General features: G+C 42.7%; 1 protein-coding gene across 1 annotated transcript; it reads right to left on the bottom strand.

Annotated features, from left to right (window-relative positions):
• Positions 1-4,527: 4,527 nt before the first annotated feature.
• On the bottom strand, positions 4,528-14,125 carry emc7b (ER membrane protein complex subunit 7b). The gene is made up of 5 exons (XM_038785737.1): positions 13,736-14,125; positions 10,265-10,384; positions 8,814-8,952; positions 6,852-6,932; positions 4,528-5,153 (listed from the first exon to the last, which is right to left on the bottom strand). Exons 1-5 carry the CDS (start codon positions 14,020-14,022, stop codon positions 5,007-5,009), a joined length of 774 nt encoding a protein of 257 aa, XP_038641665.1. The 5' UTR covers positions 14,023-14,125; the 3' UTR covers positions 4,528-5,006.
• Between the last annotated feature and the right edge of the window lie 1,706 nt (positions 14,126-15,831).

Raw genomic sequence — 15,831 nt, 5'->3', positions numbered from 1 at the left:
GTGGTAATCAGGAGATTACCTTGCCCATGTTAGACTTGGTGTCATCAGACTTCATGGGGCACGGAGCAGATGTTGAAGACACCCATGCAGCTCACTCCTGACTGTATACTACGATGCTGCCACCTCTACTAGATCTGTCCTGCAGGTAAGTCAAGACATACTACGGAATAGTGATGGTGGTGTCTGGGACATTATCTGTAAGGTATGATGCCATGCTGTAGTTTTTACCTCACCACTATTCTTAGAATTTCCCTCTATACCAGAAAAGGGTCCATTTATTCTAAATGGTGAGCAGGGATTCTCACTCCCTGACTCCTCTGCAGACTTAGGCGGGTGCTATTCGGGTCAAACTAGTGTTTCAAGTTATACCCCGGCATAATCCGTATCTTCATATTTTATTTAGGGCAGCACGGTAGCCTTGTGGATAGCACAATTGCTTCACAGCTCCAGTGTCCCAGGTTCGATTCCAGCTTGGGTCCCTGTCTGTGCGGCTGCACATCCTCCCCGTGTGTGCGTGGGTTTCCTCCGGGTGCTTCGGTTTTCTCCCACAGTCCAAAGATGTGCAGGTTAGGTGGATTGGCCATGATAAATTGCCCTTAGTGTCCAAAATTGCCCTTAGTGTTGGGTGGGGTTACTGGATTATGGGGATAAGGTGGAGGTGTTGACCTTAGGTAGGGTGCTCTTTCCAAGAGCCAGTGCAGACTCGATGGGCCGAATGGCCTCCTTCTGCACTGTAAATTCTATGAAATTCTATTTACTTACCACTTAGTAGCTTACACACGGGCCCGGCTTCCTAAGTAAACTTTCTAAAGAAAATAATAACCACTCTTTCAGGTTATCAATTTGAACATAACTTTTATTTTCAAGTTAAAAAGAGAATAACTACTTTTACAGAAAGGTAAAAAGATCTTTTCTTGTTCAGACCAGTTGCAGACTTTCAAGTCAGTTTTCTTTAACTTTTGGTCTTCTGTTCGGTTCTCTGGGCTGCTCGGTCTTCAGATGCTGCTTATCCCATCACCGAGGAAGATTCTCTCACTCTCTCTCTGAGTTCTGGTGGTCCCTAGGTTTATATTCTCTTTCTAACAGTTATTAAGTTTTTATGGCTTTATCATAAAGTAATCTTTATTTCACTTGGATTATAAAAAGTATCTTTAATCTAAACATTCTAATACAACTAAGTATTCATTTTGACTTGACCTCACCTCTCAGGTCTGTTTATATTGTGTCCTCTGTGATGTTCAAAAATACGATGTTCAAAAATGCTTTGATTTCAATAGATGTGTGAATTTTGATCCCTGTCAATTCTATAGTTTTATTTTCCAATTGTGTCCCCAGCTCATAATTTTGACTTTGATTTTGGCTTTCAATTATGTTTCTCATAGACTGATAGTCTCCAATTTTCTTTTAATTTACCTGATGTCAGCAGAGTTTCACATCTATATATTTGTCTCCCTAGTCATTCTTTTCTATCTGCTGATTTTACTTCAATGAAGGTGTGAATCATTGCTTTTAGCGTAATGCTAAACATTCACTTGATTATAACTTGAAAGGTTTACATTTATCACCTAACTCAACTGAAACCCTCATCCATGCTTTTCCAGATGCTTACTAAAATGGTTAATTTCAATGACAGTGTGAGCCATTGTTTTTAGCTTCATACAAAAATCCTGTTTGTTTACTAAGCCTGTTTGGGAGAAGGAATCTGCATTTTATAATCCTGCTCTTTGCAGCTGCTGTTAACCCTTTGTGGAATATTTTCCTGTATCCTCTCATGTTTCTCAGACCAGATATTGCCAAACTTCCATGTTTCAAATGACACATCTTTCCAATTACAGTGCTTAGGACTATGTTACAAGGCTAGTTTGTGAGACAGCTCTCTCAACTTTGGCACAAGTCCCCAGATGTTAGGGTGGCAAGGTGGCACAATGGTTAACACTGCTGCCTCAACGCCCAGGACCTGGGCTCGATTCCGGACTTGGGTAACAGCCTGTGTGAAGTTTGCATGTTCTTACACAGTCTGCGTAGGTTTCCTCTGGGTGCTCCGATTTCCTCCCACAGTCCAAAGATATGCATGTTGGATGAAGTTTCAGGAAAAGGGTGAGGAGTGGGCCTGGGAAGGGTGCTCTTTTGGAGGGTCGGTGCAGACCAAATGGACTGAATAGCCTCCTTCTGCATTGTCGGCAATCTATAAATAAGGAGAACTTTGCGGGGTCGACAGAGCTGCGTTTGCCGTTGTCACTTGCGGTGCCTAGGTCGATGCCGGATGGTCCGTCCGGTTTCATTTCTTTTCTTCTTAATGATTGAATAAAACTGTATGACTTGCTCGGCCATTTCAGAGGGCATTTAAGAGTCCACGACCCTCCTGTGGGTATGGAGTCACATGACGGCCAGACCAGATAAGGGCCGGGATTCTCTGACCCTGCAGTGGGGTCGGAGAATCCCCAGGGGGAGGCGCGAATCCTGCCCCGCCGCCTGCTTCCCTATTCTCCAGCGCCGTTTTTCAAGCACCGGCAGGATTCCCGCCACGCCGGTCGGGGGCCACTGACAGCGCCCCCCACCGATTCTCCGGGCCCCGATAGGCCGTCAGGTTTTGCCCAGTCCCGCCGTCGTGAACTCCCGTCACACACGCGGGACCTGGCAGGTAAGTGTGCTGGGGGGGGGGGCGTCGTGGTGGGAGGTGCGGGGCACCCACGGTGGCTTGGCCCGCGATCAGGGCCTACCAATCTGCGGGCGGGCTGGTTCCGTGGGGACCTTCTTTCTTCCACGCCGGGTCCCTGCAGGGCTCCGCCATATTGCCAACGGGGAGAAGGCAACCCCTGCGTGTACATGGAAATACGCCGGCCATTCTGCGCATGCGCGGAAATACTCCAGCCGTTCTGCGCATGCGCAAACTTGCGCCGGCCCTTTGGCACCGGCTGGAGCTACGGGCACGACTCCGGCGGCAACCTCAACCCCTAGAAAGGTGAGAATTCCTCACTTTTGGGGGCTGTTGACACCGGTTTTCCTGCCAGCCTGGGGACATAATCCCGCCCAAGGTAGATTTCCTTGCCTCAAGGACATTAGTGAACCAGACGGGGTTTTTACATCTGGCACAATCGTCCTTCAGTATTGTGTTCAAAATCTGTGACATTTGCAGCCAATCGCAACTGATCACAATCAGCCAATGGAAATGAAGAGCATCAAAGTTTTTAAAAAATGCAAATAAATAATCGAGAAAATTAGCAAGTTACCAATAAAATATAGTCAAACCGCTGAATGGCTGTTTGCATACCATCTTAAACTTCCTCGTAACTTTTAATCGATTTACAATATAACGGACAATGTGTGCAAATTTTAAAAGAAAATTAAATTTGCGGAATAGTTTGGTGTGTACTGAAAATGTTCTTTCGCTATCTTTTTCATTGAAAGCCCATGTGACATGCCAGGAGCTGAAGTTCATTCAATTCCCCTGATGAATCGGCCTGCTGAATAAACTATCTGCATTGACATATAGCTTGTAGAAATGTTGATTTAAGATTGGCCGTACAAGGGACATGCCAGGAATTGCTGTTTATAAATCATACAGCACCCCGCCTCTGTATCAATTTAAAGTCCCTGCAGATGTTCCCTTCTTCCAAAAGAATCATTACTCAAGGCATTTAAAGATTTATAGAAAAAACATTTAAGGTATCTTTAAAAGCTAAAATTGTTCACCGTAAAATACCCAACCTTCTGTAAATATAGTTGACAAGAGCAACAGAAATCAGTGACTCAAGAAGGATGTTACATATACTAAAATGTATTTGAAATGGTTTCAGGGAATGGTTAATTTCTTTACAGAGCTCAAAAACAATTATTTTTCATCCAAGTACAACAAAAATGACCACTATTTAAATATGGAGAGGGGTTCTGAAGTCCTTTATTAATTCTGTTTCTCCTTGAACTCCTTGGCAACACAAAGTACTATTGCAGAGAAATTTTGCATGAGAATTAAGTAGATGATTCAGTCTTATGTTTGTTGGCATTAATTGTAAATGTCAAAACCTGTAAATGTAAATTCCTCCACCACATTAGAGTTTTACATTTCTGCTATAATGGGTAAGGAAATTCTGAGGAATGATTACAAAGACTTGGAAAACCAAGACCATTTAGGGGTCTAACAAGAGACGTGGATTAGAAAAAAAAAATCAAAAGCGTTGTTACAACTTAAACCACAACGTCAGGACAAGTGGAAATAGGTACAAACCAAATGCAAGTTCAGGATTATCATCAGATTTATTTTTTGTTCTACAATGATTAATTAATAGCTGCAATGGACACCAGCTATGAGGTAACAACAACAAAATATTCAAAGGGCTACAAAAAGTGCTGCGATAGGAAAGTTTTGATGGAAAGGTAATCTAGTTATTATTGAATTGAATGGGCTCCCTGGACAGTAACTCTCATTGCTCTTCTATTGCGCTAAAGTGACCTGGTGCCTTAGGATCAGGAGGATAAGCTTCTAAATATTATTTGCAAAGTTCATGTCAAAGATCCACCGAGACATAGTTTCCTTGTATTAGTTTATTTTGTGCATTTGAAATATACAATCGCTCAGAAACAAAAGTTACCTCGAATATACTTTCAATAATTTGAGACATGTCACGGCCTTGTATCTCAAGTTGAACAGGGGTTTGAAATATTTCACTTTTATATTATTTTAATCTCTCGAACAGACTTTGAATATACTAAAAAATTTCCAAAACTGGCAGTAAATAAACTGGGCTATTATTCTGCATTAAACCTGAATTAAATTATAAGAAATTCTTCAGGATATAGTAGTCACTGCACGCACACAGCATTTCTGATGTTCCCCTATATACATAAATTCCAAGCTCTTTGTCTTAGAGGTCAAATATGTTTTTTCTTCATTTTGTTTTTTTTTTGCAAGAAGCTTTCAGTATTTATTTTAATGGTGAATTTATTTTCAAAGAGCACAAACAGGTATTGTGTGTATATTAACCTTGTACGACACACTGACGGAAAGACTACCTCCTCTTTAGAGCACCACTTTTGCCAGCCTTGCTACCACTTCCAGATTTAGATGACTTGGAAGAGAAAAGGCGGGTCATAAACTCTGAAACATCTGGCAACTCGTGGTTCGGGTTTAACATGTTCATGGATTGCTCCATCTCCTAAAATAGAAAGCAGATAACGTTGTGATGATGCTGCAAAATGTGTCTCACCCCTACAATCATACAAAATCAATGGTGATAAGTTGAACATTTACAAACACCAGACCCAGTTCAGTCACACAAGCCAGTTAAGTTCAGGACAATCACAGATAGTCTATATTTGAACACCTAATATTTACAATATCCCAATTACTTGCAGTATACTAAGTAATTTTTCACCTTCAGATACAAAATTGAAATGCTGACTAGTAACAAACTCAAAAAGCAACCTCATTTTATTCCAATTACTAATCTGCAGAAACAAATGCTCTTTCACAAATGCTCTTTCTCACCTTGATCATCTTGGAAAAAAGAATTCCCAATTTTGTCCTTAAATAGGATATTCCAAGCTGCGGGTTGAGGAAAGGTTCAACATGCTAGGCTTGTATCCGCTGGGGTTTAGAATAGTAAGAGGTGACTTGATTGAAACATATTAAATCCTGAGGGTTTTTACAGGGTGGATGTGGAGAAGATGCTTCCTCTTGTGGGAGAATCTAGAACTTGGTGGTCACTGTTTGAAAAATAAGGGGTCGCCCATTTAAGACAGAGAGGAGGCAAAATGTTTTTCTCCTAGGAGGGTCACGAGTCTTTGGAACTCTCTTTCTAAAAAGGTGGTGGAAGCAGAGTCTTTAAATATTTTTAAGACGGGGCAGATAGATTTTTGGTAAACAAGAGGGTGATTGGGGGTAGGCCGTGTGCAGATTTGAGGTTATCAGCTCAGCCATGACCTGATTGAATGACGGAGCAGGCTCAAGAGGCTGAATGGTGTCCTGCTTGTTCGGATGTCACTCAGAGCAGGTGGGAAAAGACAGAATGGATTTTCAACCTCCCTTTGAGATGAACTGCTGCAGTTCAAGAAGAGGGACTCACCACCACCTTCTCAAGGGTGTCCAGGGATGAGCAACAAATGCTGGCTTTGCCAGTGATGCTCACATCCTGTGCAAGGATTAAGAAAACAAATGATAAAATTGGCAGAGCCAAAACTGACTAAACACACAGAAACTATCGCAAGGTGAATGAGTACCAGGCCACGAAACACAACTGAAGCACTCAAGCTCAACATGCCTAAAGTCTCCCTCTTAGTATATTTATACTATTTGTATAAACAACAGTTTTTGAAAACGCAAACTTGTGGAAACTCTTGGCCAAGTCCCCGGAGTAACATTGTCTGTATACTTAACCCTTTGATAAATTTTCTCAATATATGTCATAATATAAACAGATTAGGAAAAACGATCCAGAACATCAGATTTGATTCTTCTTAGCCAAGCAACTCCTTTCAAGCTAAGCCACGCAACACAAATGATTGCACTACCCCATTATCGAATCATAAAGTACAATTCACAAAATAGTTCTTGGGACCCATGGAAAATAATTTGTTGAGTTTTTCAGATGAAAATAATTCTGTGTGTCCAATAATGGAAACGTACTCCAAACTTTCACTCGCAATGCATGCAAATTCGTCATTAACACAATGTGGAAATGTCCAGCTATTTAAATTCATGTGTAATATAGAGATACATTTTGGGATTCAGCATAATCTAGGTGACATTTCTCTCCACTAATTTTAAACAGAAAAATAGTGGATACTTTGCTGTTCTACTAAAATCAACAAATACAAGAATTTTATCCGAGCGTGTTTTAACTCCGCATACTCACCCGCCTCATGTCAGGATCATTGGTGTTGACCACTTTAGGCAACAGGAGGATGATTAGCAATGGAAGAACCATCATCATGACCTGTGTAAACACAATAGCCAATCTAAAAGTCACCACAAAATAGGCTCCAAGTGTACAAAATACTATCCAGTCATCTTGTTGCACAAGATCAGGGCTCATGCGATTGACAGTAATATATTAGTATGAATAGACAAAATAAAGCAGAGGCTAGGAATAGCTCAGGTTGGTAGGCTGCTACCATTGATGTGCTACAAGGATCTGTGTTGTAGCCTCAGCCATTTTCCATTTACATTAATGAGTTAGATGAGGGAGACTGAGTGGAATCTGTCTAAGTTTGCGGATGATACAAAGCTGGGTGGGAAAGTATTGAGAACATAAAGGACTGGATTTTCCTGGCTCTATGGATTGAAGGGGGGGGAGATCTCGCAAGTTCCCCAGGGGTGGATAGGGATGTGGAACTGCTGCCTGCACCATGAAGCAGCCAGCCAGTGGAGGCAGCCTCCCCACTATAGGTCAGGAGGGCATCGGAGCAGGAGGTTACACATCCCAAAGAGGAGGCCACTGGCGGGAAAGATGGACTGATTACCTGAAGATACAAAAAGGCTAAGGATATTGGGATTGGATTTGAGGGACCACAAGACCTTCTCCAGCTCCTATTTCTTATGTTCTTAGCTATAACAACAAAAGTTAATTTACAGTTTGAAGCATGTACAACAGTGCAACAGTCAAAGCTTACAGCCGGGTATCGATAACATTAGAGCATAGGAAGGGAAATGCAAAAGAATAATCATTAGAGAGGAAAAATGACCGTACTGTATGTTCTCACAACACACCATTCAACCTGTTTCCCCGAATGTGGAAATTCAACAAAGGTGAACATAAACTGAACTATCCCAATGAGAACAGTCCACCTCAGGTATATTTCACCATCTCCAAAAGGAGAACAAGATACCTTCTGCATCCAAGGTGAAATAATTGTTCTGGGAAAAAAAAACATTCTCACTGAAACAAAACTTAAAAAATAGAACTTTTGTATGTACTTAAATATTAAAATTGTAACTTATCTGTATGAATTGAGTCAGCCTTATGCTGATGACCCTTGCTTCAAATATTGATATTGCAGTGCAAGCTATTTGGTTAAATAATATGGACAGTCCCAGTGTGTACAAACCTTCCTCAGAATAGATATTAATTGTGAAGATGCTGTTGTGCAATACTGGCTGCTTCAGCATTGTGGCCAATCTCTGAACCTGGTCTGCAACATTAATGGGAGGGACTATAAGGAGCAAAACAAAAGTGTACTGCGCTTTCATTAAAGAAGCTCTGCACTATAAATGAGCTGTTAAACAGGAAATGTTGTGCAGAGGTTCCTCCACAGCATGGCCCTTTGATTAGAATGCAAACAAAGCCTGTGAACTTGGCTTCCTGGGTACTCAACCTTGCACTACAAGAATTAAAAAGTCTTGAGTTTGTATAACATGTTGCCATGCTTGAGAATCATCTTGAAGTGCTTGACATAAATTAATTCTAAATTACTTGTATTGCAGTCACTGTAATATTGCAGGAAAACCCACCAAATTAATGTGCAAAACACCAGCTTTCTACATATTGCAAGGACATGGATATCCAGCTAATTTGTTCTGACAATGTTGGGTGACGGGCAATTATTGGCTGGGACACGAAGAGGAACTGTCCATTTTTCCTTGAGAAGTACTGCTGGATCTTAGTGAAGGTCACATGAAATTGCACCTGACCGTTTCTCAACCTGATGGTGCATACGATTATTTAAAGCCAGATAACACATACCAAGTAAAATATTTTAGAAGAGTACATTGGTATTATCTTCCACAAAAGACCGTAATTCCTCCCCCACAATTTACAATAAATAAATTGTAGAAATAAAATACTACAATCATAGTTACCCAATTCACAAACACTTACCATAGGATTCATGAGAAAGTCTGTCCAACCCCATGTTTCTCTCCTTAGGAAGTATGGAGGAGGTCCAGAAGATTTGATTTGTATAGGATATGGTAACCTAATAACTTCAGATGCCTTTAAGTAGTTCACATGCCTTGCTCTTGTAAGAAAACACATTTTTACAATAAGAGTGGAACAACTTGATTGCCAAAAATTACATGCTTGCCTGCAGTTTGATAAAAAATGTGAAGTGACAAGATGTTTCAAATATTTCATGGTTATTTTATTTAGAAGTGACAGCAACAATGATTTCAATTTATATAGCGCTCTTAATCTAATGAAACATCCCAGTGCACTTCATAGGGACCTTACAAGACGGAACGGTACCTCGAATCCAACTATCTGAAAACCAGCGGTGTCATGAAACGGGGCATTTTAAAAAATAAATGGGCCAGGTAAGAGTTAGAGGTGCTATTTCATGAGTGAAAAAACTTTGGCAGAGTGGTGTGGCAAGCAGTTATCCGCTTTGCGTGCCTGTCGTTTCCCACGATCTGGACAGTCGAAGCGACCCTTGATTCAGCTTGGAAAAGTTTGGGCAGTTGCACTTCTCTGCACAACTTCCTCATTGAGCGTTTCTCCAAGTGCTCCAGTGCAGTGAAGAGAACACAATTTTTTGTGGCTTTACCAAAGCTTCAGTGTGACTGCCTTAGGCTTGATCACTGTTGAGCTTTATCTAATTACATGACAGCTACTGTGAAATACTTCGGGACCTTTTCCAGAAACCGGCAAGATGCAAAATCTGGCGCAGACTGGGTCCCGAGTTTGTCAGTTTTGAGCCACTCTACCTGTATAACACTGAACCACATAAGGAGATATTGTGTCAAAAGGCTCAAAGTTCAGTCAAAGAGGTTGGGTTGTAAGGAGTTTCTTAAAGGAGGAGGAGAGTGAGTTAGGGAGGCAGAGGAACATTGAATAATGGTATATCTGGCAAGGCGAGGCGGGGGAGTACTGTTTATGAGCGACAAAAAGAATCAGAACCTTTATCAAAATGGCCTCAGCCGTTTCTTAGATCTTAATGACTGTCCCATACATTTTTTAAATGTGAAACTAAAATAAGTTCCTGTAATAGAACAGTACAGCACAGAACAGGCCCCTCGGTGTTGTGCCGAGCAATGATCACCCTACTTAAACCCACGTAACCCAACAATCCCCCCATTAACCTTACACTACGGGCAATTTAGCATGGCCAATCCACCTAACCCGCACATCTTTGGACTGTGGGAGGAAACCGGAGCACCCGGAGGAAACCCACGCACACACAGGGAGGACGTGCAGACTCCACACAGACAGTGACCCAGCCGGGAATGTGGCATAATACTTTTGGACATCAAGAAACAGAAGGCTTGCATGAAGAAATTTCAAATTAACTAAAAATAAAAATGCTTCAGTGTTAATTATTAGTTCATTCTTACCTGATTTTACCTTTGGAGGTTATATCAACTCGCACAGGTTCAAAATGGTAGGCCGCAGATACTATTTCGACCACATATGAGCCAGAAGGAACATCATTTACAGTGAAAGTTCCATCTGTCCTATAGAATGAAAGATAAAGGCTGAAATACTATAGGAAATCAGTTTGTTAAACACCATTTTGAGGCTCCAGAAGTAACTGCATGTCCAACCATGTGCAACAATGAAATGAATGTAGCAGAATGACTAAGTACAAGCTCCTGAGGGGAACTTAAGGTGGAGGATGAAAGGATGATTTTCCCTTATGGGAGGGACCGAAACTGAAGGACAATTTAAAAATAAAGGATCTCCCGTTTAAGATGGAGATAAGAGGAAATATTTTCTCTCAGAAGGCTGTAACTCTTTGGAATTCTTTTGCCTAGAGGACAGTGGAGGCAGGGTCACCGAAATGCAGAATTAGATAAATTCTTGATTGACAAGGGACGCAGAAGGTATAAGGAAAGTAGGATCTGATCACAGTCAGATCAACCATGATCTTATTGAATGGCAGAGCGGGCTCGAGAGGCCAAGTGGCTTGGCCTACTCCTAATTCGTATATTTGTAAAGTTGAAAGAGATCAGTATATTAATGAACTCACTGCTTACCATGCCCAATCTATACAGAACACAAGGAAGACACTTAAGCTCTGAAGGAGGTGATGAGAAGGGCAACGGTAAAAGACTGAATTATGAGGAACAGCGGGAGAATTCCAGGCTTTACAGCCTTGAAAAAAGAGGCAACGGACACCTCAGTAATGTGACAATAAATGGTAAATCCAGATCATCCAGAAACTTTAAACTAGAAGGTGGCAAAATTCGTCATGCAAAGTGTGAACACATGAAACTGAGATTTAGGAAAGGAGCAGAGGCAAAATCTTGGAATCAAATGAGAAACAGGTGGAAGCAATGATGGTGGTGAGGGACCATGGTTCATTTCAGGTGTAATAATCATATTCTTCCATTTCTATTCTGGTGGCTATTTACTATTGTCAATTTGGTCTTTGCAACTTCCATGACAGTCATTTCAATCCACCTTTGCCAAAGATCATTTCTGAATTAGCAAACCGCTTATTAATACTTCAAGAATAATTCACAATGCGGATGAGCTTGGATACCATCACTTTCAGATTCAATTAATCTTCCCTGTCAGTTCTCCCTATCCAAGAATTGACCTTGAACAAAAATATATTAAAAGTCTCTAGCCACTTGTAAAGTTAAAAAAACTGGATCACTTAGAGTTTAAATACGCTATTTAAAAAGTGGTATAGAAGACAGAGAAAGGGTAAGAAAATGAACAAAAACAGCTTCAGTTTAAGGGTCAACACCAAGTCAATGAGCTAAACAGCATCATTCTGTGTTACAATTTATGCGTCAAAAACACATTTCCCAACTTTAAGCTCACAATCACTTAAAATAAAGCAAATCCACTGCAGTCAAATTATCAGCAATGATGTTGTGTCAAAATAAATTGGCTTGCTGGATGGCTCAAAAAGTTCACCACCTGATGCGGTAGTAAACCATACAGACAAGGTCCCAAGTTTAATATTTGGTCTGGGATGAGTAGTGAATTTCAGTGGGAAGGCTATAATTGGTTTCAGTAGCACAGAATCCATATCTCAATCTAAAATGGATCAACTAACAGGTACAATTAACACGACAAACACATTGAACCTGCCAACACTGGGAACCTGAGGTAGCCCACAGCGTCAGTGGAAACATATACTGCAGGGAGGATCAACACCCTCAGGAGAATAAGAGGTATAAACAGCTTTACAAGTAGCTCAACTCCCTGCCAGATTCGTAAAGATTTGTCCTATATTTGGTCTGGTATTCACTGGCTGACCATTCTGTAACAAAGAAAGAGGCACAATTTATGTAGTGAACACCAGAGGTTTACAGCCAATTAATTAATTTTGCAGTGTAGCCAATGTTGCAATGCAGGAAACTCAACAGCCAATTTGTCCACAGCAAGCTCCACAAACAGGAAAATAGCAATAACCTGATCATTTATTTTGATGATATTGAGGGATAAATAATGGCCAGGACAGCAGAGGCAACTTACCTGTTCTTTGAAAATAATGCTATGGGACCTCAACAATTGTGCTACCAAATGAGACGACTCAACAACAGGACTACTGGTGTATCTGCACAGAGAAAACGGGAGCGGAGCCATTGCCAGGGTCCCCAAGCCTGTCCCCACATACAAGGCCTCCTCAGCCTGCACCCATTCTGATCCCCCCTCTCCCCATCAATGTCCACCTTCTCTATGTTTGCCGTCAGTAATAATACATCAGGTTTTGGAGCATCAAAACTCAACCCTCTCTGCAAAAAGGTCCTCCAAATCCTAGGTGTTTTTCCTGCCCAAACAAATTCAGAAATCAACTTGCCCACCTCTGGAAAACTGACATAGGAAGGAATATTGGAAGGGGCTGAAAAATAAACAAAAACCTCGGGAGAACATTCATTTTCATGGTTTGTACCCTGTCTTCCAGGGATCGCGGCAGGGCATCTCATCTCTTCATATCCCCTTGGGCCTCCTCCACCAGGCTGGACAGGTTCCACTTATTGTGGCCCAGTCATGGGCCACCTGAATATCCAGGTACCGAAACAGTGTCCGAGTCATCTTGAATGGCAGAGCTCTTAAGTTCACACTCCTCCCCAAGGCATTCACCTCCCCATGTAAAAACCCCTGATATCACATTTGCCTACCTGACAGTGACAGTACTTCAACAAAATTTTAAACTCCAGTCAGAAGGCTGTGTGGCAATCCAGAACCTTGAACACAGATCCTAGACAAATATCACAATTTGGGAGGGAGGGAGATGCAGCATTTGAGGCACCAACTCAGATTTAAACAAAGATCCGTCTGCCCTTTCAGATGGACACAAGGGTCATAGGGCCATTTAATTGAAGAAGCATTACCCCCAGTCCCACTCCGTGAACACGAGGATCAAGGTGGGCACTACCATAAGTGCAGTCTTTCAGACGTTAAACCAAGACCCCATCTGCCAGTTTGGGGGGGGGGGGGGGGGGGGGGGGTGAAAGATTCCTTGGCCACTATTTTGAAGGGGTGGGGGAAGGAGTCCATCTCCAGCGATGGCCAATAATTATCTCTCAATCATCATCATAAAAAGAAACAGATTTACCTAATCACATTAGGAACACTAACCAGCTGCGACATTTCCTGCATTTTAAAAATGAACCCCCTCCCTTCCCAAATAAACATTGCATTGACTGTAAAGCACTTTTTAAGGTGCCTGGTGATCACGAATGGCGCTATATAAATGCAGGTTCCAGTTGTCGGGCCTTTTGTTTTCCTGAGGCGGTGAAAGGAGTTTCATGGAGGTCCAGTCGCAGCTTCCTCCTCACCCCTCCCTGAACATCAGCAAGGCCCCGGCTCCAAACCCCAACCCCCGGGCCTCGGCCTCTCCTTACTTGAAGAAGCCGACGTGCTCCTCTCCCTCCACCAGCACCCGGGCGGTGTGGATCCAGTCCTGCGGCCTGAAGCCGGGCACCACCGCCCGGCCCTCGATTTTGAACCTCTCCCCGGCGCCGCCCTCCGTTTCGAAGCCGGCGGCCAGCCGGAGGGCCAGCACCAGCAGACAGAGGAGGCGGGAGGCGCCTGGCGCCGCTGCCCTGCCCATGGCCGTGCCGATTCCGAAGTGAGCCGAGACGGGGGTGAGGGAGGCTGCCCGCCTGGCCCGGGCTGAGCTGTCAATCATCGCCAGCCCGAGTGGCTTCGGCGCCGGCTTCAAAACACAAAGCCGAGCGCACCAGAGGCAATAACAGATAAAGGCACAGCCCAAAGCAACAAACACTACTGGGTTTTACGCTCCCTCCGCTGGTTTAAAAGCGGGCGGGGTGGGTGATGGTGGGAGGGGTGGGGGGGTGTCAGGAACCAGGTGGGTTTAAAGCAGCTATATTTGCATTTTTGGATATTAGTGTAGTGATCTCTTTACGTGCATGTTCAGAAAGCAGGTATAGTTTTAAGAGAGTTCAAGGTTGGGGTTCTCCATCCCTTCACGACAGTGGGATTCTCTGGTCCCACCGCACTGAATGGGAGATTTGGCTGAGCGCCAAATTCCCCGCCTTCGCGAGCAGCGGTAGCGGGGCAGACTCACAACAGAGGATCCCAGCCCGATTGCCTGTTTCTGTGTAATAAAAGGTTAAACTTCGCTTGAGTTTCATGCTAAACAAAGGGACTTGCACATATGGGGGGTTGTGTCTAATTTCAAACTGTGTCTGCCTTGTGACTAAAGGCTTTGCACAACAAGAAAACAAATAAGCCTTTAAGCAAAAGACTGGGCTGTTGCTTAGCAACCAGGGGCCACTTTAAGTAAGAAAGACCGTTTGAGTTTCATTTTAAGCTGGGATCCCAGTTGCAGTTTGGAACCAGGTAGCTGGAGGAGAAGCGCATCTCATTGGTATTGCCAGAAACAGAGAAGCAGGACATGGGTGTAAGTGCAAGAAGGCAAGTCCAGAAATCTAAAGAACAGAAACCAGGAAATGAAAAGAAATGTCCCACGTAGACTGAAGTCAAAGGAACAAAAGAACTGGAAACTGAACAAACGTACAGTTCCCAAAAGAGAAAATGCTGGAAAATCTCAGCAGGTCTGGCAGCATCTGCAGGGAGAGAAAAGAGCTAACATTTCGAGTCCAGAGCTTTGATAAAGGGTCATCTGGACTCGAAACATTAACTCTTTTCTATTTTGGTTTCAGATTCCAGCATCCGCAGTAATTTGCTTTTATAAAGGTACAGTTCACTGAAGTTAGGAAAAAGAGCGGAGAGAGGCGACCAGTTAACAACAGAGCTACAAGGTGCTGACCTGGTGAAGTTGGCTGGAGAGAAGTCAGGCATCTGAAATAATTCTAAGGTTGGTGATCTTAGAGTGCTATCACATTAAGAATGGAGTACTGATGAAGAATTGAAGACGTTCTCATAGAGCTGCGGAATGGACAGTTCACCAGATAGCGTGTGAAACAGTGGAGTTCTGTTGGCATGGCAGGGTACCTAAGAGGTTGTGTGGAAGCTTCTGTAGGTGAAAATACTCACAAATAGACTTTGAGTGAGTAAAGAAGCAATTTATTAATTTTCAGAGCTCTGGATGAAAAGGCCTTTGACCGCCACGGTCTGTGCAGCACCTTTTCTCGCCTGAACTGAGGTCGCACTGGGTTAATATACAGAAGGAAAGCGGAATTAGTTTGCATTCGCATTTACATATACCCAATCAATTCTGTTCACGTCACAATTCATAACATGCATCCTCAATGCCATAAATGGCTACATGTTAGCTCCTATAGCCTCTAATTGGCAGTTTGCCTTACCTGATCAATTCATTACATAGATAACGGTTACATATGTCATGGGGTCAATAGTCCAGCCACGTTGAACATGTCCTTCCTCATTCCTTGCTAGTTTCTTAATTTTGGGCCCCTTTGTCAGTTACAAGTAGCTAAGAATACAGACATTGGGCAAAGGTTGCCAACGGCTCATTGTCTCTCCGGAAGCATCTGGTTGTGGATCACTTGTT

Source organism: Scyliorhinus canicula, chromosome 2 (assembly GCF_902713615.1).
Source record: "Scyliorhinus canicula chromosome 2, sScyCan1.1, whole genome shotgun sequence".
NCBI classification, from domain to species: domain Eukaryota; kingdom Metazoa; phylum Chordata; class Chondrichthyes; order Carcharhiniformes; family Scyliorhinidae; genus Scyliorhinus; species Scyliorhinus canicula.
The sequence above is the reverse complement of the archived record's forward strand: the minus strand, read 5'-3'. Positions and strand labels throughout refer to the sequence as shown.